General features: G+C 35.0%; 5 protein-coding genes across 5 annotated transcripts; 2 read left to right on the top strand and 3 right to left on the bottom strand.

The window, feature by feature from the left end:
* The first annotated feature begins 2,043 nt into the window (after positions 1 to 2,043).
* On the top strand, positions 2,044 to 4,778 carry LOC17898708 (calcium-dependent protein kinase 10). Its single transcript, XM_006307124.2, has 7 exons — positions 2,044 to 2,946; positions 3,101 to 3,244; positions 3,337 to 3,489; positions 3,595 to 3,710; positions 3,813 to 3,980; positions 4,079 to 4,309; positions 4,424 to 4,778. The coding sequence occupies exons 1-7, from the start codon at positions 2,295 to 2,297 to the stop codon at positions 4,595 to 4,597; spliced, it is 1,638 nt and encodes a 545-aa protein (XP_006307186.1). The 5' UTR covers positions 2,044 to 2,294; the 3' UTR covers positions 4,598 to 4,778.
* Positions 4,779 to 4,799: 21 nt separating this feature from the next.
* On the bottom strand, positions 4,800 to 7,114 carry LOC17897370 (protein NRT1/ PTR FAMILY 2.9). The gene is made up of 4 exons (XM_006304696.2): positions 6,969 to 7,114; positions 6,449 to 6,666; positions 5,796 to 6,349; positions 4,800 to 5,721 (listed from the first exon to the last, which is right to left on the bottom strand). The coding sequence occupies exons 1-4, from the start codon at positions 7,060 to 7,062 to the stop codon at positions 4,827 to 4,829; spliced, it is 1,761 nt and encodes a 586-aa protein (XP_006304758.1). The 5' UTR covers positions 7,063 to 7,114; the 3' UTR covers positions 4,800 to 4,826.
* A 1,288-nt stretch (positions 7,115 to 8,402) lies between these two features.
* LOC17898729 (isochorismate synthase 2, chloroplastic) lies at positions 8,403 to 12,148 on the bottom strand. The gene is made up of 15 exons (XM_006307067.2): positions 12,003 to 12,148; positions 11,710 to 11,898; positions 11,045 to 11,280; positions 10,831 to 10,948; positions 10,633 to 10,749; positions 10,397 to 10,543; positions 10,235 to 10,309; positions 10,088 to 10,156; positions 9,836 to 9,954; positions 9,676 to 9,733; positions 9,404 to 9,514; positions 9,115 to 9,199; positions 8,863 to 8,960; positions 8,668 to 8,760; positions 8,403 to 8,570 (listed from the first exon to the last, which is right to left on the bottom strand). Exons 1-15 carry the CDS (start codon positions 12,114 to 12,116, stop codon positions 8,493 to 8,495), a joined length of 1,707 nt encoding a protein of 568 aa, XP_006307129.1. The 5' UTR covers positions 12,117 to 12,148; the 3' UTR covers positions 8,403 to 8,492.
* Positions 12,149 to 15,628: 3,480 nt separating this feature from the next.
* Positions 15,629 to 18,296, bottom strand: LOC17900324 (probable WRKY transcription factor 61). Its single transcript, XM_006307296.2, has 4 exons — positions 18,150 to 18,296; positions 17,035 to 17,613; positions 16,661 to 16,774; positions 15,629 to 16,566 (listed from the first exon to the last, which is right to left on the bottom strand). Exons 1-4 carry the CDS (start codon positions 18,270 to 18,272, stop codon positions 15,775 to 15,777), a joined length of 1,608 nt encoding a protein of 535 aa, XP_006307358.2. The 5' UTR covers positions 18,273 to 18,296; the 3' UTR covers positions 15,629 to 15,774.
* A 2,553-nt stretch (positions 18,297 to 20,849) lies between these two features.
* LOC17899422 lies at positions 20,850 to 22,633 on the top strand. Its single transcript, XM_006307399.2, has 2 exons — positions 20,850 to 20,956; positions 21,117 to 22,633. The coding sequence occupies exon 2, from the start codon at positions 21,155 to 21,157 to the stop codon at positions 22,397 to 22,399; it is 1,245 nt and encodes a 414-aa protein (XP_006307461.2). The 5' UTR covers positions 20,850 to 20,956; positions 21,117 to 21,154; the 3' UTR covers positions 22,400 to 22,633.
* Positions 22,634 to 23,289: the final 656 nt, after the last annotated feature.

Raw genomic sequence — 23,289 nt, 5'->3', positions numbered from 1 at the left:
TGAAAGGTCTTGTTGCGCAATAAATTGAAACCGCTTTTTTCTGACCTACCAAATATTAATTTGATCGAATCATTGACGACGCAGAAAATTAAAAAACAAAACTCCATTATATGAAAACAATGTTTGCTTGCTCTAAAATATTTCAACGTATAAAACCATACTTAATCCACCACGTGTGTTTCTTATAACAAAAGCACTAGCTAGTTGTAAATCATCGAAGACCATTTCCATCGAAAAAATTACACCCCAATACATAGTTAATATCATTCAAAATATATATAGCTCGAAACTCTGATCTCTAACTAGGTAGACACGTATATTTACAATGTATAACGTATTGAAAATGGTATCACAAGGTAGTGTAAATCCAAGATAAAGAAAACGAGTATGACATTGACAAATTGAAGCTTGTAGTAGCCAAGTCGTGATAAGAAGACTTGTGGTTTCTACTTTCTAAGCCACAATTTTGAATTTTATTGTTTCTAGTTGTTGACTTCCATTCATTAATGGAACCTTTTGTATTTTCCTTTTTTGTCCGATATTTCTCCTCTAGTTGTTGTTTTTGTATTTTCTACAACACAATAGCTCATAAATTGACGAAGTCTACACACCTAATTTTCTTCCTATCTTTTTTGTTGTTTTTGTTGTTGTCGGCAATTTCTTCCTATCTAGAATCTAGATTATAGTTATACTAATAACGCCGTGTTATTTCCATTTCTTTGTGCACACACATACGAAATCAGAAAGAAAGAAAAAAAAGGAACAAAGACTTCAACCTAGCTAATGCAGTTTTTAGCATTTCGATTGAACATCACGGAGATATGTTACCAATGTAGATACTGTATATACAAGTTGTTGAAAAATCACACTACATATGCAATCACACTATAAAAGTAACATAGAAGCATTCACCTTTTTTTAGTTGTTGGAAAAGAAGGATATGCCGTCTATTTTATTTTATTTTATATTTTAGGACAAAAGGATATAAAGCAAAATGACATTTTCAGTTTTCGCAAGCAATTCCCAATTTACCATTTGTCAAAATTAATACTACTAGTAATCGTGAATGTATAAATGCCTATTAATCATAGGTATGTATACTTGGAGAAGAAAATAAAATCATTGTATAGCTCCTAGACAAGCAAGAAAAGAATAAAAAATAGTTTGGTATCAACGTCTCTTCTCACTTATTATTGTTTGTTTTTTTGTTCTTATTACAAATCTCAAAGAGTCTCACCGTATCCATCACGCTGGTCAACAACTTCACAAAACTCTCTCCTCCAACTTCAATATTATCATCATCCCTTCGTTTCATTACCGTAAATCTAAATCACACCTACGTCTAGTATTACCTCATTGTTTAATTGTTTCACATTTTGGCCATATTGTATTTATTTATGAAATTTTATCTTAAATCTTAGTATTTATATGTCAAATTGTCAGTTTTTTTTTTTGCTAAACAAAATTATCAGATTTTTAAATAAATGCACACGCATATATTGTATATGTATTTTTTTCCCATGTCAATTTTTTTTTTAAAAAATATATGCTCTTTTAATAAGAGTTTAATGAGGCAAATTAAGGCTTGGGATTTTTTCTGATTTTGTAAATCCAAAATTTGAAAATTCTAAAGATTATGTGTCGGTTACCATTTGCATTTTGAAAGATTTCATCATCACAAAACACATGTATAATGTGGTCACTACAAACTTAAGAACGATCAAATGGATATACCCACAATGATTTATTTTCCTATTGTTTCTTATGCCATTGAAATGCAAGTATATAAAAACTATAATGCTTTCAACTCTCACCCAAAAAAAAAAAGTCAATTCTTAATTTCTGTGACTCACAACAAGCTTGACCAAAATCCATCTAGAAGATTTAGATATTAAAAAATAATAAAAAAGTTTCTAAGAAGATGGTGAAATGGTTAGAATAATAGAGAAAAATCCCTCAAGATATACGCGAATGCATATTAAATGCATTTACAAATAATACAAACTCTCTTACTATATACAAAATCAAAGATACCTTTTTTTTTTTTTTAAATCTTTCTTATTGAATCAAACAAAATCCGAAATTTCGAAAGGTCCGACTTTTCTTCACCTGAACCCGCGTTTTCTCTCCTCCCTTAATTCGCCGAAGATAACACCGCCACCGTCACCTCCGGCGTCGATTTAAACCATAAAAGAGATAAGCTTTCCTCTTCTATTTAGCTTCTTCTTCTTCTTCTTCTTCTTCTTCCTTAATCCTCTGTCTTCCCCCAAGTTGCTGAGTTTCTCAGCTCAGCTATGGGTAACTGTAACGCCTGTGTAAGGCCTGACTCAAAAGAATCAAAACCGTCTCCGAAGCCCAAAAAACCCAATCGAGATCGGAAGCTAAACCCATTCGCCGGAGATTTCGTCAGATCCCCTGCTCCCGTACGTGTTCTCAAAGATGTAATCCCTATGAGCCATCAGACTCAGATCACCGACAAATACATCTTAGGTCGAGAATTGGGTCGCGGAGAATTCGGAATCACTTACCTCTGTACTGATCGTGAGACCCACGAAGCTTTAGCTTGCAAATCGATTTCTAAGCGGAAGCTCCGAACAGCCGTTGATATCGAAGACGTTCGTCGTGAGGTTGCGATTATGTCTACTTTACCTGCGCACCCAAACGTCGTGAAGCTTAAAGCGAGTTACGAGGACAACGAGAACGTGCATCTCGTTATGGAGCTTTGTGAAGGAGGTGAGCTTTTTGATCGGATCGTTGCGAGGGGTCATTACACGGAGCGTGCTGCTGCAGCTGTGGCCAGAACGATTGCTGAGGTTGTGATGATGTGTCACTCTAATGGAGTTGTGCATCGAGATTTGAAACCTGAGAATTTCTTGTTTGCTAACAAGAAGGAGAATTCTCCCTTAAAGGCCATTGATTTCGGCTTGTCTGTGTTCTTCAAACCTGGTAAAGATCCAATTTTTATGGTTTCGTTGCTATGTATATATACTTTTTTATAACTCCATATATTATTCTAATTTTAGAGTATCCTGTTTGATCTCCATTGCAATGTTTATATATCTGAAATTGGGATAAAAATAAAATTTTACTTTTATTGCAGGAGATAAGTTTACAGAGATTGTAGGAAGTCCATATTATATGGCTCCTGAAGTGTTAAAGAGAGATTATGGACCGGAGGTTGATGTGTGGAGTGCTGGAGTTATCATTTACATCTTGCTCTGTGGTGTTCCTCCATTTTGGGCTGGTTAGCTTCTCCTTTTAATCCTTCAAGCAGCTGTGTAATTGTCACCTATATTTGATTTGATGAAGTGGTGAGATTGTGGTTTCTATTGACAGAGACTGAACAAGGCGTTGCTCTTGCCATCTTGCGGGGAGTTCTTGATTTTAAGAGAGACCCTTGGCCTCAGATATCAGAGAGCGCTAAGAGCCTTGTGAGGCAGATGTTGGATCCTGACCCAACTAAACGGTTAACTGCTCAGCAAGTGTTAGGTAAAGCTCCTGCGTCTTGTGTCACTGTTTTTAGGTGGTTGGTTACCTTAATTCTTCAGCATCCTTCCTTACTGATGACTTTTGTTTTTCTTTCTTACCTTTCAGCTCATCCTTGGGTACAGAATGCAAAGAAAGCTCCTAATGTTCCATTAGGAGATATAGTCAGATCGAGATTAAAGCAGTTCTCTATGATGAATAGATTCAAAAAGAAAGTACTTCGTGTAAGTGTTCTACTTTTTACTTTCCTGCTGAAATTTGTAGAGAGTCTGTTACTCAAGTCTATTTTTGTTTTCGATCATCATTGTCCCTTTTGATGCTTCCAGGTGATTGCGGAGCACTTGTCGATTCAAGAGGTTGAAGTAATTAAGAACATGTTCTCACTGATGGATGATGATAAAGATGGTAAAATAACTTACCAGGAACTCAAAGCTGGACTTCAGAAGGTCGGTTCACAACTTGGTGAACCAGAGATCAAAATGTTGATGGAAGTGGTAATTTTTATTCTTAAGCATTACCATTCTCTGATAAATGATCAATTCAGTGTTCTTCTCTGATAAACATAGCTGAAATCTGGATGGCTTTTATGCAGGCGGACGTTGATGGGAATGGGTTTCTGGATTATGGAGAATTTGTAGCTGTGATAATTCACTTGCAGAAGATAGAAAATGATGAACTTTTCAAACTAGCTTTTATGTTCTTCGACAAAGATGGAAGTTCATTCATTGAACTTGATGAGCTAAGGGAAGCGTTATCTGACGAGTTAGGTGAACCAGACATCAGTGTCCTAAATGACATCATGCGTGAAGTTGACACTGACAAGGTTCTTTGAAATCTCTGAACAATTTCTCCTTAAGGCTTTACAATTTAGATTGTGAAGAGAACAGATAAATCAATCCGTTTCTGAGTTGCACTGTTGGGGTTGTTTGTTTTACAGGACGGGCGTATAAACTATGATGAGTTTGTGGTGATGATGAAAGCTGGAACCGATTGGAGAAAGGCGTCACGGCAATATTCGAGAGAGAGGTTCAAAAGCTTAAGCCTTAACTTGATGAAAGATGGGTCACTACACCTCCATGACGCTCTCACTGGACAAACTGTGCCTGTTTAATTTTATTCGTTATCACCAAAAACAGAGCAATACTCCGTTTTTTTCCCTTTTATGAAGTGGGAAGTTTCCGGGATTGTTCTTTGTTAATTGGGGATTTTACAAAAGTTATGGTCCTTCACATATATAAACATTTTGGGTTGTATTTGTATGTAATGTTTTGTTCAAAGGTTGTGTTTATATTGTCACAAAGCCCCAAACCAAAGAGCCAAAGTATAGATCTTTATTACACTCAAATTTTATCAAACTCATCAGAAGACTTGTCCATGTCATTGTCCTTGGTCACAACATCTTTGTAACGGTACCATTGTGAGACTAACAAGAAATAGGCAAAGTTTAGAGTCATGATACCAGCAACCAAGTAATAGAAGTACTCCAATCTCCCCTTGTTTAGATCTTCCGGAAGCCAACTTACTCTCGAAAACCCCTCTGTAGTATCGTGCACTGCTGATAACAAAAAGGTGCTGAGGTAGCTAGCCAGTCCAATTCCACAATAATACAGAGAACCAGCGAAACTTCTCATGTTCTCTGGAAACTGTTTGTAGTAGAACTCCATTTGTCCAACACCAGCAAGGGCGTCCCCAATACCCATTAGCACTAGCTGAGGAATCAGCCACATACCAGACATCGAAGAGATTGCACCTTTTCTCGGGGCAAACCCTAGTGTTGGCCTTGTGAGAGCTACCTTTCTTCTGTATTGTTCTACTATTGCAGATACCATCATACTTGTGATGCATATAAATATTCCTGCTCCAACTCTCTGCAGTTGTGTTATACCACCGTCTCTGCCTGTGTATTTTCTAAGGAAAGGTACAAGGACGCGGTCATAGATAGGTATGAATACTGTCATTCCAAGCATTAAAAAGACGGTATATGTCGCGGCAGGGATCTGAAAACTTCCTGAACCGGGGCGTCTATCGGATTGAACAGACTGAAAGATTGTGTAGGTTGTTTGTTGAATGTAAGCTAGGTAAAATAAGGCGGCTGAGAGCCAAACCGGAAGCACACGGATCACACATTTTACTTCCTCCACTTGTTGCATACTGCAGAGTTTCCATGGATCCGCCGGCGAACCATCTTTGTTCAGCTTGTCCTCTTGCGTTGGGATGGCCGATTTGTCAAGAAACCTACCAATTAAGAAACCTTAAAATATTTCAAATTTATTCCACAAGAAACTAAGAGAAAGTATTTACTATAGTACCTAAACTGTTCTGTATGGCTCAGTTTTGAGTTCTTAAAATCCTTTGCAATGTAGTTGTAAAGCTCGTTAGACCCAACGGGCTTTAACCGCCTCTTCTTGACCGCGGCAACAATGACACGCGTTATGCTGTGAATGGGACTGCAACTAGCTTTAACCTTGACATAGAGCTTAGAACCGGCGAAGAATATTATGCAACCAACTAACATTAGAATAGCTGGGATGGCTAAGCCAATGCTCCAGCTCACATTTGACTGAACATAGACGATGAGCGTCAACGACACCATCTGAGCAAACGTGAAGGTGAAGAAATACCAATTGAAGAAACTATCAATCCCTCGTTTCCCTTCTTTTGTCTTCGGATCAAACTGATCAGCACCAAAAGGAAGATTGCACGGCCTAATCCCACCGGCTCCGATCACCAGCAAAACCATTGCTCCGGCAAGAAACATAATTTGTCCGATGGATGGCCCACTGCACACGCTTCCTATATCCTTAGTGCATTTAGCTGGACGCAGCTGATGAATCGCAGCCGTTAGATCCATAGCCACAGAACCCTTTAAATCATAGAAAACAAAAGATCTTTACTTTCAGACACAAACAGCAAGATCAGTGAATTTAAACTCAGAACTGTGATGAACTGGTCTTGGTTTTACGAGGAAGCAAGCGATCATGGCAAAAGATAGGGTTTTGTAGCGGCCGAAGTAGGAGTCACAGAGAAAAGCTGCAACGATGGTGCCGAAGTTGCTTGTGCCGCTGTAGATGTTGACGACCTTCGCCGCGGTGATGCTCTTCATGTTAAAAACCGTCGTGAAGTATATAACCAAATTCGATGAACTCCCAACTATCCCCAACTTCTCGAACGTCTCATTTCCTTATAAAAAAAAAATCAAGAAAGTGAGAAACAGAGCATTAACTTAGTCTGTATGAACTCCTCTGTTTCTTCCATCAGTTTCTTGCTCGTTCAAGATTAAAAAACAGAGCAATACTAAAACAGATTCATAAAGTCCTAAGTTATTTTTTGTGAATCACATGTTTAATAAATAAATAAAAAAGATACAAAGGGAGCATGCATGGCTTTTACAAAGTCTTCATGTTTCTTAATCACGTTTCAAGAGTATGATTGTAAGAAAATAAAAATAATAAAAGAAATGATATGGCTTGATCAAATAATACCAATGATGAAAGGCATAACTTTCCATCCTCTGTAGATGATCTTAGACTCATCATGATCCTCTGTAATGTTCTTATCTGTCTTCTCAACCTCCATTGCTATGCTTTCCCTCGCTCTACTTTGCTCACACCAAATATGTGAAATGTGCAGTATGTGTGTGTATATATATATATATATTTAGTGGGCAATGAGAAGGAGTTGATTATGAAGACAAAATAAAGTTAATTGGTAACTACACCAATGCAAAAGTGTTCTTTACCATAAATCCATCATGCAAAAGTGACTAAATGAGTTATGTAATATTCTCAACTCGTTAGTTAAAACATCAAGTAGAAGAGAAGTATTCATCTTTTGTATAGATTTGTAATATGGAAAACGAATATATTCCATTATCTTTTCATTCTAGTAGGTACCATTAAACTATATGAAGAAACTAAAACGAAAATAGTCGTTTGAGAATTTCTACAATGTGCAAATGAGAACTTATTTTTGTTGTCAACATACTTTATCGAAAGTAAAATGTTTGGAAACATATCAGTTGCCCAGATTCTTAAAAATTCAATGGTCGCACTCGTAACTCGTATGTATATAGAAAACAATGATCACAAAATATTTTATTTTATTTTATTATATTGTTTTGTATAATGCAAATTGGAAGGGCATCTTTATTTATTGACAATTGGTTTTGAGTTGAATGCAATAAAAATTACCTTTTTCTTCTCATCAAAACGTTAATTGTGTATTTGTATTACGTAGATAGGTAAAATGAACGGACATTTATGCTTGTAAGGGAGAAATAAAGAGACGATCATTGCCATAGAACAATCATGTTAGAATACTGTACTTCGATAGATATAAGCCTCAAGTGAGTGAATTTAGACATTCATGTCCAACTTTTCTGTTCAGCCAAAAATAGAAACTCACTGTTCTACGATTCCTTTTGAAGAACAAAAGTATATATTAAGTACCAAAACAAAAGGTATCATTGAAATGGTGGTTACAGCCTTACAGGAATAATGAATTTTAATTTATCGTGAGATATGATTCTGAGAACACAATTAGAAGAGTATTTTTTATGACTGATGAGATGACATTTGGATTAGAGTTTTGATTATCATGGGAACACAAATTATAAACATACATACCTTTCACTAGTTCATAAAGCCATAAGAATCAAATCCTTTTTGATTGGATTAGCCTATCACTTTTTCTGAAAAAAACCATTACCACTATCTGTAATCTAATAACGTTCGTTCGTTCGTCGCTGAATAACAAAGATTTGTTTTGTCGTCATAATAATTTTAAAATAAATTGTCTTTTTTTCGTGAAGGTGGAAGTATAGTAATATACGTAAGTGCTTCATAGACCTCATTGTCACTTTCAAGGTTTCTCTTTCGGTCATAAATTGGACAACACATAGTTAAACTGATCCACCATCATTAGTTTTAATTACTTCTATTTACAACATACATACACACACCAAACACACAACGATACAAAGCAATTTAACTAGAGATAGTATTACTCTACAACAATTTCAACTTTGCTTGTCTCTTTAGTTGATTGGCTTGCAAAGCTGGCTCATGCTCAAGTGACTTGGTGAACTGCAAGAAACACATAAGAATCTGACGTGAGATTTCATAAAGACATAGAAATATGCATTTGAGTGTGTGAATAACATATTCTTGCAAACTTCTTCACCTGAGAGATCTTAAGCTCTAGCTCGTTCCACTCCGAGGAAGGATTGCTTCCTGAAACTATTCCTGTTCCTGCATAGATCAATGCTCCAAGACCCTGGCAAACACAAGAAAGATGAAATATATATGCAATGACTAAAACAGTACATGACCAGTTTGCTACACTGGAAAAAAGTTGTTACAAGTAAATTTTTCTAACCTTTTCGACTAAAGCAGATCTTATGCCTACTGCAAATTCACTCTCTCCACCACCAAAGAACCCAATAGGTCCAGCATACATTCCTCTATCAAAGGACTCTAGAAAGAAGAAAAAAGAAGAATATGTATCAAATCTGATCGAAATCTCAGTATCAGCTAACTATTAGGAGATGGTTTCTTCAGCAGAGAAGTTCTTTATTTTTGATAAGACTTTACTGCTAGGAAAAGGCAGAAGAATCCAAGCATAGTATACCAATTTTTTCAATCAAAAGCCTTGCTTCCTCTACTGGACATCCGCAAACAGCTGGCGTCGGATGCAAAGCAGCCAAGATGCCAAACTGAATATATAGACAGAAATATTTTGAGGCAAGAGAAATTTTTTTTAGCTTTCTTCACTCAATTGCAACATGACTGTAAAAGAACAGAACATATTTTTTGAGTGAAAAGAAACCAATGTCTATAATAATAATAAAAATATGCATAACAAACTAAGTTATTTAGATGATCATGAGATCTTAAATCATGTAAAACTGTCATCAAACCTCATCATCTTCTCTTCTTAGTTGACCTGCAAGTTGAGAATATAAGTGCTGTACTCTTGCAAGCTTTCTCACTGATTTATGGGGTTTAACAACTACTCTGTCACATATGGTCTGCAAAGTACAATAGAAGATTATTTTTTAGTGTTCCATATATCATAGACACTAAGATTTTGCTAAAGAAAGCTAATTGTTACATGAAACAAGTGCTACTATATATACTTACAAATAATTAAACCTAATTAAAGGCATGATGCTTATAAGATTGAACTTACTTTTAGCTTTTCTCTGATATTATCTCGCACAATAGAAAACTCAAGATCGTCTTTTGGACTGCAGAAAGTATTTGCAAACAATATAAATACACATATCTGCAAGTTTCTGAACATGCATCTTGGAGTAAGTGTTCAAAGCAAAAAAAAAAAAGCTGTTGACCTGGTTAGTAAGTCTCGCTCTATCTGCATTTCAAGAACCTTTGAATCGCCTCTAGGCCTGGTGGCAGCCAAAGCCTCGCTGCAGACACCTAGATGTTTTCTATGAAAGAGTCTCTCAGGCTGTTCCATAAAGATGTATGTCAGAACCAACCAACACTTGATTTTCGCATATTTTCTCAGAAACATAATCGTAGCAGCTTAACAACAGAACGTCCCAACAACAGTAGCTATAACGAAGTAGAAATTAACCTACCGTGTTCCCTATGAATGCTGGAGCACCAGGTGGTTGAAGACAGAATTGGTAAGCGTCTTGTCCCTCACTCTATCACATGAACAATTAGACTAAGATCTTAGCACTTCAAATTTCTATAGCTAAGAAGCCGCGAGGAAGAAAAGACACCTGCAACCGTGCCAACCAAGCGATAGGATCAATGTCAGTATCCGTAATAACTCTGCTGCAGCGTGCAAGCACAACCTGGACACAGGACCAAAAACATTAGCTCAACCTGAAACTCCTAACTGTATAGAAAATAAAGGAAGATATGGTTCCCAAAGTACGTACTTTGCTTAGGGGTGAGTTTTTATTTTTTATAATCTCCAGAGCATTACTAACAGAAGGGTAATAGGCTCCTTCACTTGGAACATGGTTCTTACTAACAACAGATACTCCCAGAGATTCTTGCCTTAATCTCATTATAACAGAAGAAACCTGATAAAACCAAAATATGCTAAAAACATCTAGCTGATTGTATCAAGTAGTTAATTATAAGTACAGAGCAGATTTCAACAATAGTGAACCTGAAGCATAGTTTCCTGAAGTGCATCAATGGAGTTTTCAAGCGTCCATGAGAGCTCATTGTCCCAAGCAACAGTTGCAGCCAGAATTGAGCTTCCCCTAAACTCATCAAACTCGACCTATGTGTGTATCATCGACCAAACTAAGTCAATTAGTCCATGGTTACAAAGATTCTCTTATAAGGAATCAAATTATACTACCTGAGGCACTGTAAAGTAAAAAGAGCCAAAATGTTCCCATTCCGCAGCGATCTTTCCATTGGGATCAAACCGAAGACCTCCATAAGCACGAATCAAGGGATACTTCCAAGACAAAAACCTTCAAAAACAGAGGAAATCAATCCTGTAAGCCAAGAGAACAAACAGCAGAAAGAATCAAAACTTTGTGAGGATCAGGAATTATAGGTGCTGGTACCTTCGGATCGATCTCCAGTCATCGTGAGAAAAGGGATCCAGATTGCGGAAAAAGACTGCAGACCCTATTCCAGCAACACTAACCGGATTAGGGTCAGATGACCCACCGTTACTAGAGAAGTCTTGAAGAAGATCAGGACGGCCTGCGTCGCTACGGCAGGAAAATAAACAGCGAGGAAGAACCTCGTTCTGCGCATGAAGCCAATCGATTGCTCCTATTTGCTGCTCAATTGGTACCTTCAATCACAAGATTAACGTCTTTTATAATTAAAAAAAAAAACAAAAAAACAATAGGAATGATTTTGGGCGGGAGACAATCTCACAAGTCACTTCTATTTTGACTTTTGAAAATTATGTTTAAAAAGATTAAAATCTTACTTTCTAAATATAACAAAAATTTATTTCTATAGATATAAAAATAGTGTTGAACCGCTGATGCAAAATAATCAACCCTAATTCCTTTCCGTAACATGGTATATTGCGATTGGTCTATCAATAAAAATAAATGTTTATTAGTCGATCAATGATTATATAATGCAACCGACAACATGAGAATGAAACTAAATCACTCGCACCAATACAAGAGCTCCACGTGGCTAAAGCTCTTTAATTGCCTTAGAAATTTTATTTTACCGATTGGCATAAAATGAAGAAATTATGACGTACCTGTAACCTGATAATGCCGGAGGAGAAGGGCGGCGGTTGAGATTTGAGGGCAGAGACGGCGTTTCTAAGACTCTCAGTAGCGGCTGCGGGAGACAGAACCGTCGAGAGAGTCCTTGTTTCAACCGTGCCAAGTGGGGATTTATAGTTAGCCTCACATCCGTTCATAGAGAGTGAACAGAGTAAGAACCTCTGCTTCCGCAAAGAAGAAGGTTTCCAAAGAGATTTAGATTATTATCACGTAAAAAGTAAACAGAGTGTGACTATATATAGTGGAGTAGTATACATAAACAAACCTGGCGGTGAAAGGATAATAATTTGGTTTGAGAGTAGCCTTGAAGGATTGGACTAGGATTGTTCTTTTTAGGTTTTGTGCCCAGAAAATGAGATGCAAGTTGAATCGACGCCATTAAAGAACACTAAAGCGATGTTGGTGATCTCTTCTTTTTTTTTTTTTTCTTTTGACAAAATATGTAAATTACATAAGACACATGATGAGACTTGACGTTGTTAATTTGGTATCTTTGGCTGAATATATAGATGTGACCCTGTCCTACTCGTAATAAGCGTGAAATGGGACCTCTAATATTTATGTTTTGAGATAACGGGAATATATATTCTTATTTTTAAACGAATTTTAGACTCCTTAAAATCGTTGTATAAACGTATGTAAGTTAATATTCTAAAACCTAGAATGAGAGCTCTTCTTTAAACTAACTAGTAGCTACAGTAGTACGTACGTAAGCTAGCTATATATTAAAGATTTTCTTATATTATATATCAATTCTTGGTTATTCTCTCATTATTTGTAAGCATGTTTTGGAGGTTACTTTACGTACTTTACTAACGTTATACCTAATTAACACATGATTCAACCATTGGAGCCTACACCACGCTGTACACTGCCACGGTTGGAAACTTGTTTTTTTTTTTTTTTAAATCTATTAGAAATTCGTTGGTTTGATTTTAGTGTTCTTGACTTCTTGTTATTATTTTACATGCTTTCTCGCAACATTTAAAATTTAACCAATAGTTATGATAATTTGCGTAGATATCAATTAGGATGATGTGACTAATTAAGTGCGATCAAAGTAATTACAAACCGTTAGATCATGTTGACCCTCCTCACACCAAAACACGAGTTTATCGAGTTATTAGTATGGGTGGTAGGTCCATGTTACGTTCGATTATTTCACAACCAAGCAATCATGCATTGACTTTATTTTACTTTTCTCAGTTTTCAAGGTTTTTTTGTTGTTGTGTGGTTGAAGGGTTAATCTGTATACCGCCAAAGTATAATATATTGAGCAGAGATGTGTTTTCGTGTCTGATTTTTACGACAGGAAAAAAATATATATATGTTTAATTATAAGATTTACCAAAGTGATCAACGAATAGAAAATGATTATCTCGAATGAGTGGGGTTGAATTACGTGGAAAGCGAGTATACGACCGGGACAGTGGCTATATTAGTCGTAAAATCGCTGGTCTGTTTAGTGTGATTTACAACTAATTCTATTAGCCAACCTTACACACTTCACCTAATTTGAGGTGTGAATTCGTTGGGGGGGGGGGGGGGGGGGATTGGAGTCTATATACTTTAATGTGTTTCTTCAGTGGGGAGTCTAGTACTAGATTCAGAAAATCCAATTGATTCACATAAAACATGTAATTTTGGAAGTATAGAATCGTTTGTCATTTCTTTCACTTTTTGGTGACCAAATCAAAGGTCCACAGTACTCTTTCAAATTTTTGTTTGTACGCATGAATTTATGTTGCATCACACTTCTTGCATTATAGCCTATAGGCTATAGAAAAGCTAGATTTCACATGTAAAACAAATAGCCTTCCAGTCAATATTTTAACTCTTCTCTCCACTCACAAGGTAACAAAATTGCGTTCCAGAATATAATTGAGTTGGATGGACCACTCTTTTTTCCGTCGAAGTTACAAATCACAAATACTAAAGTCGGATGGGACACTCTTAAATTATGACTTTATAATGCTTTTTGATTAAAAAGAGAAAAAATGTTTGGCAGCTACACAGACTATACACGAACACATACTTATATATATAGACAAATTTAATGTTTAGTTAACTACATAAACTATTGACATTACATTACCATATGTCTGAACATTACATTGACATGTACGCACATCACCATAACTAATGTTTGTTCAAATATGTGGTCATATGATGTTAGTAGTTTATGTAGCTGGCCAAATATTAAAATTGTGTCGTGTATAATCTGTATAACTGCCAAACATTTTTCCTTAAAAAGACAATCCAAAATCATAGTAATAAAATCATTATATTTTAATTATGTACTATGTAATATCAGCTATGATATAATCAAGATATACGCATTTGACTTGTATGTGGATATGAAAGTAATGAGGATTCATTGATCAACTACCCTATGAATTATTGCATAGAACCAGGGGCGGATCTACATAGGTGGGAGGTGGGGCACGTGTTCAATACTCCTTCTTAAATATTAACGAGTACATTTGGACAAATATATTCTTTAGCTCAATTGGTTACCGTGTACCTCATTTTTTTGTCCTTTGTTCAAATCCATGGTTCTACATGTTATTTAGCATTTTTCTTATTTTTTATAGTCTTAGATAAAATGAACTGCTTTCAATTCTTATTTATTCTATTTCCAGTTTAACTTTAATAAATTTAATTCATTTTTATTGTATAGTATACATATATGATATATCTTAATTGAAAAAAATATTAGTAAATTAGTAAATTAGAATCATTAAAACATATTAACTTTTTTTAGTAATTTAATGTTTGTAAAGATTAGACTTGTGTGATATAGTTAGATGAGTAAATTAAAATGTAATATAGGTACTTAGGTTTTACAGTTAATTGTAAGTTTGTAATTGTGTGTATTTTAATTGATAATTAATATGTATCTGATATATGTAATTAAGTGTATTTATAAAAAAAAGTGTATTTATAAACTAATAAAACAGTACTTTGAAAAAATATTGGCTTATTTTTCAATTTAAATATGATCAGAATTCTATTTTTATAATATAATAAGATTTACTTATATGTGTTTGTGCTTCAGGCATAGTTTTGTTCTGCATCCGCTACTGAATAAAACATTATTTGGAAAAGACTAGATAGTAAGTTAGGTTTTTCTTGTTTTTCAGAATTGTTTATATGATCACGGCTTAAGTTCACTACGTCTGTTCAGTTCAATCTCAAAGAAATAAAATTCACTAATTATAAGTTTTTATTAACACCTGGTATAGTACAAATACAAAGATACAAGCAACAACGGAAAACACTTTATGATCAATCATCAAAAGACAAAAACATTTATAATCTAGGCCAAAAACCTTTGGAGTAACGATTGAACAAGTCCGATTCTTCAGGCCTTTTTGTTAAATATCAATCACTCGAAGCGTGAAGGAAGATTCAATCTGAAAATTAAAAATGCGATTATGCGAAAACATAACGGTTTCGGCCGAATCGGCCCATTAAACAGCCTAAGCTTTAAGGACAAAACAAAATAAAGGAGGTTTATGGACCAGGCACGTACGTAGCATGGGAAGATAAAGGAACATTTAGGTAGGTATGAACAGAATATGAATATTGGTCCATGCGAAATTGTTAACTATAAACGATAGACAATATACATTATGTACAAAAAGAAGAGACTATATACAATATGTATAGGTTGTTTTAACAATCTATAAATAGATTACCAAGGTCCAAGCATATGCAGCACATTATAATACGTTAGAGATTTGAAACCTTTGGAATCCACCTTTTCTTTTCATATTATGGAGTTCGACGCTTGATTACGCATAATTTGGAGACTCATGAGCTTTACCGATACTTCCACCTAGCTATACATTCTAAAAGGTTATTCAAGTTTTATTTATTCATTTTAAAAGTTTCATATGTACACATTAGTTGCATAAATTCCAACAACAAATTAAATATATGGTTAAATAACCAAAAATATTGATGAACTAGGAAACTAGTAAAAGACTAAAAACACATATATCAATGTACTAGGAACATACATAGCACTTCCTCTAAGGGCTTTTCTCAGCATCGCTTCTATTCACTTTATGATCAATCTTTAAATCGCCGCCTATGATGGAAGATAGAGCAGTTGCCAAAGCCGACTGAAAATTTGGATCTGTCGTGATCGCCTTGATTGTTTCCGCTGGTAAAGATGGCACTTGATGAGTAGTAATGTTTTTGATTCCTATATGATCATGATTGCTTTGTGTCGGATGTGATGAAGATGATGAGGCTGATCTTCCAAAGGGATCAAAAGATGACCCGACGGTTCGGGTCTGAATGATGCTTTGGTAAGGTGATTGCTGATGGGTGCTGATGTTACCGTAAGGTGCACGGTATTGATTACTGAGAATACCACCACCACCACTCCAATTCTGCAATGTATTGGTGTTATTTGAGAAGTTAAGATTGGTCGAAGGATAACTATTAGATCTTGAGACATTGCTGGTAGGAGAACTGAAGCGATTGAGCATAGATAAGAAGGGTTGCTGTGATGAGGAGGAGGCTGTGAGGTCAAGAGTGATGGTGGGATGGCCTGAAGAGGAAGGGGAAGAAGACGTCTGGAGGAAAGGTGAATTAGATTTTGGATTGATGTTATTGCCGGAGAGAGAGAAGTTAAGGCCATGAAGGTCAGATGCGGCCACAGAGGAGGAGGACGATGAGGAGGTGCCGGAGAGGAGCATGGAAGCCGCGGCTGAAGTGGCAGAGGCCATTGCGGTTGCTGACATGGGAAGTGGATGGTTATGTGTTCCTTCGTATGTTGAGATAAGTATAGACATATCTTCTGAACATCTTTGCACCTTTACAAAGGATTAGATTGTGGAGGTTATTTTTGATAACATATATCATATTATACGTTACCTATACAACGGATTAGATTAAGTTGGACGTTACCTGTTTTCTTACGGGACAAGAAGCTGCAATGGTACACCGATAGTAAGCTCGAGGACATGGATTCCCTTTTGCTATTTTCTGACCATATTTCCTCCATTGACATCCATCATTCATCTGCATATATAAATACAAATAATGGATTGTAGAAATAGAAGTGAAAGATATTTAAACAAATATTAATCTCTAACAAAAACAAGATACATTTATTAGTATATTTTCAACTAGTTATGGTTACTAAATTTAGTTAAGTGATATATATGCTCTATTTAGACAAATTTAAACTTCTTTCATGGAATTAAGGATATACTGTATAAGCATTATGTTAGTATACATGTGTATAAACTATTTTAATGATGTGTATAAAATATACTAACCGTTGGTGTCTCACATCTTGATCTCACAGAAACCCTAGTTTTCTTAACAAGGTTTTGAGGCAAAAGCTCTTCTTGATCTTCTTGATGATCATCTTCATCGTTCTTAAACCCAAAACTATTCTCTGATGGGGTCTTATTATTACTACCAATCTCCAGCGAAATCGTTTCTTTCTTATGATCAAACTTCTCATTAGGATTACTCAAATCCTTGTATTCAAATGCCACACTCAACCCTTGTTCACTACCCTTTTCATGACCATCAATCTTTTTGTCATCACCCGCTTCCTCCATAATATCTTTGTTTTTTTCTTCTTTATTCTTCATTGAACCACTTGGCTGGAACAGTGACTTTAACCCTCTACCTAGGCTCAACGAGACAAGTTCTTCGCGCTCGCTAACTTTGTCTTTGTCTTGATGGTGCCCTTTTGATGAGATATGTTTTGGTTCTTCATGTTGGACCATTAATTGGTTGTATTGTGTTTGAAGGATGTCAAAATCTTTCTTGATTTTACTCAATGATGACTTTAGCCTCCGATTTTCCTCTTTAGCCTCCTCCATTTCGACTTTAGTCAAGTCCAACTGATCTCATATATCATACGTTTGTGATTATTCAAAATTAATTCATAACATGTACAAACATATATTCATTGGTTCTCTCATTAATTTGATATGTATACCTTTAAAAATCTTGTACAGAATTTTCGTTCTTTTCATAATTATTGTTGTTGTTGATAATTGATATAGGTGAGCAAATTATTCTCTGGTATATAAGGAATAAACATGATATATAATTTGGATAACACTATGCAACTCTCACGTCAATTAAAAAAAAAAAACCATTAACATGCAACTCAGTTTCAACTTTCAACAAGTTATTATTTTCATAAAAAATAGAAGAAAAAAAGACGGATCTAAAAAGAGATTCGAAGATCTAGCTTAGTCCAATCTTTCCAATTCATATTCATTGATTCGAAGATCTACATGTTCTCTTGGTCAAACGAGTAACCAAGAAACATATAGATGAGAAAATTATGGAATATGTATGTGATTCCAAGGATTGATTTATGCATATATGTATAAATGACGTATAAAATTACAAAAAAAAAAAATTATACCTTGGATCTTATAGTATTCTCGTGTTCTTCATGAGAATCATCGTGAGACGAATCAAGCTTTCTCATCCCTTCATGGTTCTTTTCTCCTCCATGACCACTCTTCAAGAAATCTTCCTTCTCCATTATTCTCCTTTGATATTTTTCTTATAAGCTCTTATGTTTTTTTTTTTTTTTTTTTTTTTGGGAACTGTTGATTTCTATATATGCAACCTATACAACATCCTTTGACTATGACAATTATATAATACACAAAACATGCAAGTCTCCTTTATTTATGTTGTTCAGAGAACATGATTGCTAGCTATAATAGAAAAATTACCAAAATTTTATCTTAAACATATACTGTATATATTATATAGTATTATAAAATATATAGTGTATATATAATATGATAAACTCCAAAATTTAGACTGAGTAGCCTCGTCTTTTTGTTTGACGATAAATTAAAATTCCAAAATTTAAATTAAAGAGTTTTTGTAGACTAAAAAAAAGTAAAACTGTACATAATAGTACATAATAGACTATAGATATTTACAATTATTTCTAACCCTTTATTCTATATACACATTTTTTTGCAGCATATATTGTTTCAAACCATCGGAAAAACAAGCACGCAACTCTGAAATCTTGAAAGGTCAACAGCCAATCCAATTGAACAAAACAAATAAGTTAAAATAATGAGAATATGTACGACCAAATATGATTCGGAATTATAATATGTTAATTAGCCTCTTTTTTTTTTTTTTTTCAAATACCAAAACACACGCACACATCATTATAGAGAGAAAAAAAAAAGTGTGCATCCGATGAATTAGGGAAAATAAGGAATATGATAGTTGTTTGTGGATGGATCGAGAGTAATATCGACTAATTTGGAAGAGAAGAAATATTCAACTTCAACGCTTTGTAAGTTGTAATAAACAGCAATGTCTTAACAACAACAACAAAAAAAAACACTGTTAAGGTTTGGAGCCGAAATAATGGACCCACCGGCCAACGTTGGTGTTAAAGAAGAACAACGTTGAAATGTCTTTTGATCACATCGTATACACATGGTTCATCTCTATCTCTTCTTCTTTTTCTTTAAATCGTTAACCTATCTTACTATATATCATGAGACTTCTACTGGTAAGCGACAAGACAATATGTCAAGCAAATCAAAGACACATGCAAATTGGATAACTAATGTGGCATGAAAAACACTTTATAAATTATAATAATAATAAAAAAAAAGTTTAATGTGTGGTTAATTAGAGGACGAACCCACAAAAATGTAATAAAGATAATCGAACGAAGATTTCACTAATTGTTTTAAATTTAGTTCGATTATCCAAAGAGCATCTACTATAATTAATAGTACTTTTTTTAAGTGATCAATAAACCAATAAACCTAATCTTTTTTTGTCCTTTTTTTTTTTCGATGAGAAAAAGACATAAACAAACGGTTCAAACATATAGTTTCGTCTTAGAGTTGATGTGTTTGTTGTGCTGCACTCGTGTACGTATCATTGTATTTATTAACATGAAAATGCGTAATGGGTTGTTTTTCAAATTGCAAAGAATGTACAAAATGTGGGTTTAGTTGTTGTATCGTTTTAAACGCATCAAATGAACTATTTTATTTGTTTTGTATATTGTACTTATGATGCAGCTTACTTTATCAAAATAAGTATACGCAAAGTTATTGGATCTGAATTTAAATGTAGAATAAAGTGTGGCAACGTATATAACTTATGATGTATGGTGGAACAATGAAATTATGAGATAAAATCAGCGGTTTTAAAAAACTTTTATAGATGGAAAGTACTCAAATCAGATTAGCAAGAATTTTTTTTTGTAACCTCAACTATTATAAACTCTATATCGGAGGACTACAAGAAAATATGAACTTATAAATCTAGATCCAAAAAGCAAATGGTTATATATAATCAATCATGTTGCAAATTTTAAATCATACATGACTCTGTTACAAACAAACTTAAGGTTTAATCAATTACAAATTGCATGTTTTATTTTTTAAGTTACGCAGTTTGTTTCTTTGTTTAATGAAGTCTTAAATTTTTGCCAAATGGTTGGTAGATTTGGCATTCTAATTAGTATTATACTTAAATTCATTATACATAATATCATCATGGAATTGTAACTGAATATATAAAAATAAATTTATGACTTCCAATGGAAAACCAAATTGACCATTGAGTTGATTAACTTTTCATACACAAATTATTTGTGTTTCGCTTTTTTTTTTTTCCATGTGAGATTTCAAACGCATAATGACTATGGTCTATATATGGTTATTTTATAATTTAGGTTATTGTTATATCATCACCCACTCATATATAAATTTGGTAAAATACATGTTATTGACAAGAAGATCGAAAAAAAGAAGAATAAAACATGAGGAATATTTTCGTGGACATGTGATTGATAGTAACAAGTAGATATTTAAATGGACCACGATCTAAGGACTTTTCCATGGTTGCGTAGAGTTATGTATATGCCATTGACATTTTACAATAATTAGTCAACTTGTTGACCCAGTTTTTATAGCTAATTCATGTCTTTAACTTCCTCTAAATTTGTCGCTGCTCAAATCCAACTAAAATGTAATAAAGTAGGGAAGGGCAGGGGTATATTTGGAATCACAAAAAGGGTAGAAAGTAATGTTCCAATTACAAAACCCTAAACCCTAATTTGCTATCGCCTTCATTGAGATTTTCATCTTTTATCAGTCTCTCCACTTCAACCTCGCAGCTCGAGTGTGGGCGATTCGAGTGAAGATTCATCCTTACAATTCCCTCCTCAAGGTAAAATTTTGATAGCTCTAGATTGCTTATTTGGGAGTAATCTCAATGGAACTCTTCTGAATTTGCTTCGTTAGACTTGTTTACTCTTTTTGAGCCTTTGTTGCGTGATTTGCGAATGGGTTTGTGGTTTTGAGTTAATGGGTTCTCTTCATTCTTACAGATTTTGGTGAAAGTTTGGTTCTTTTTTGTTGGTTCGCAATGACGCTACTTGAAGCTATCTCCAACGCCGTAACGATTCAGGACAGAGTCGACTCGCAATCAGATTATCCAATCCCTCTTAGCCACGATGGTATCTTCGCGAATCTGAAACCGAAGCTAGAGAACCCCAATCCTGGTACCCTTGTCAATCCAATATCCGGGTGGGGAATCTCCGGAAGCGATGTTGAAGTCATTGATTTGGGTAAGAAGTTTTCATCTAAGCTGAAAAGGAAGCTGAAGAATACGAATGGGTTTGTCAAAGATGAGTTTGTGAGAATGTTGAAGCAATTTCTTGAGAATATCGGTGAGAAAGTTGGGATTTCTGAGGATGAGTTAAAGAATTTGAAAAAAAATACTGAACTTTTGATGGGTACAAATGCGGCTGGGTTAGTTTTGGGAGATCAAGCTGGTCCTGAGATACATAAACTGGTGGAGAAGAATGGGGTTTTGATGGGTAGAGATGTATCTTGTTTAGTTTTGAAAGGTTGCATTCATCTAGAGATGTGGGAGCTAGTGGAAATTTTGATTTCAAACTCCTTGGTTGATCATTCCTCATACTCTTATTTAGTTAGCAATCTTGTTGAGAAGCAACGGTCAGATTTGCTTTGTGTTGTTATCAAACAAGCTTCAGATCTTGGGGCAACTGAGCTACTTTCGATCTTGAAGTATTTTTTATGCCCATCAAAGGAAGCAATTAGCAACATGGTTAATGTAAGAGAAGAATGGGACAGTGAGGCTATGTTGGCTATTGAAAAGGTTAGCAACACAGAGCTATCAAAGAAGTCTAAAGTTGCTGAAGAGGCTTCGATCTTGCTGATGGTTGCTCACGACGGGTTTTCAACCTCTGAGCTTTGTCTGCATTACTTGTTAGCTTCGCGGAACATTGATGAAGTCATGTTTGCATCTGCAGTTAGTAAGTTGAATGGCAATGAGATGAGTAGCTTTATTCGATACCTCTCTAAATGGATGAAGAAGTATGAGATGTTCCCTCAAGCTGGTCCATGCCCTAAAGCCGCCTCCAAACTCGGTTTGAAACTATGCAACTGGATTCCTGAACTGGAAGACATAACCAAATGTTTGGGGCTTATTATTGACGAGAACTTCTCCACTATGGTTCTGCACTCGAATTTGCATGAAGAGCTGAAGTCTATTGCACGAGTAGCAGATGGTTTAGCTTCAGAATCAAAACTGTGCTGTTTTGTGGCTAATGCCCTTGAGAGTTTGAAAGTTGCTTCCCGAAACTAGAGTTTCACAGTTGACGGAGTGCTCAGATTAGATGGCGTTTGATGCAGCCCTGTTTTCACTTTTTTTTTTTCTTTCTAATGTTCCCCAGTGTCTTTTGTATTTTCTAGTTTCAGTTCATCCTCTTACTAGAAGTATGATTTTGTTCGTTATCCTTGAGAGTTTTGTCACCAACTTATGCACATTGCCAGTCTGATATATGTTGCACCACATAATCGATCTACTTATCCTAAGATCGACTTAAGTGATCTGCATGGTTTTAAATTATTATTTTTTTTTATAGAAGAGGAAGAGTACAATATATAAGACTTGGCCCAAATGAAACCACTAGAGATTGCAGAAAATTGCAGTTTCGATTTCCTGTAAAAGTGTTTGTAGCATTGGGTTAAAAAACTATCTTTCACTGTATGCCGAGCTGTAAAGAGAAACATTTAGTCTCAACTTCTGGGTTATGAATTTTGAGGTGGATTTGTTAGTGCTCTAGTTTTGATAGGAATAGAACGGAACACACGTTGCTCGACGAAATGAGAGCTTGCCGCAGGTAGAAGAAGAAGAAGAAGAAGAAGAAGAAGGAGGGCAAGAATGTAAAGAAACGACAAATGCTTCATATACACGCAGCAGAGTTAATACACTTGTTCCCAAAGTAAGCTGCAATCTGGGGACTACCCAACTCCTGACTTTATCACCCTTCTTAAATTTACTTATCTGTCAATTACCATTTCATTTCCCATTTGTGTTGTTACTTGATTGGTTGCAATTTTTCCCATAAAGTTTTGATTTTTTGTTTGTTTATGCACAAAAGTAAAGATCTAACGGCTGTAAAAGAACGGTGGTAGATTTATATAAAACTGGAGATGCGTTATGCAGTTTCAAAATATATAAATAAATAAAGT

The sequence above is a fragment of the Capsella rubella genome, unplaced genomic scaffold (assembly GCF_000375325.1).
Source record: "Capsella rubella cultivar Monte Gargano unplaced genomic scaffold, Caprub1_0 scaffold_1, whole genome shotgun sequence".
NCBI classification, from domain to species: Eukaryota; Viridiplantae; Streptophyta; class Magnoliopsida; order Brassicales; family Brassicaceae; genus Capsella; species Capsella rubella.
This window is presented reverse-complemented; position numbering and strand designations above follow the sequence as displayed.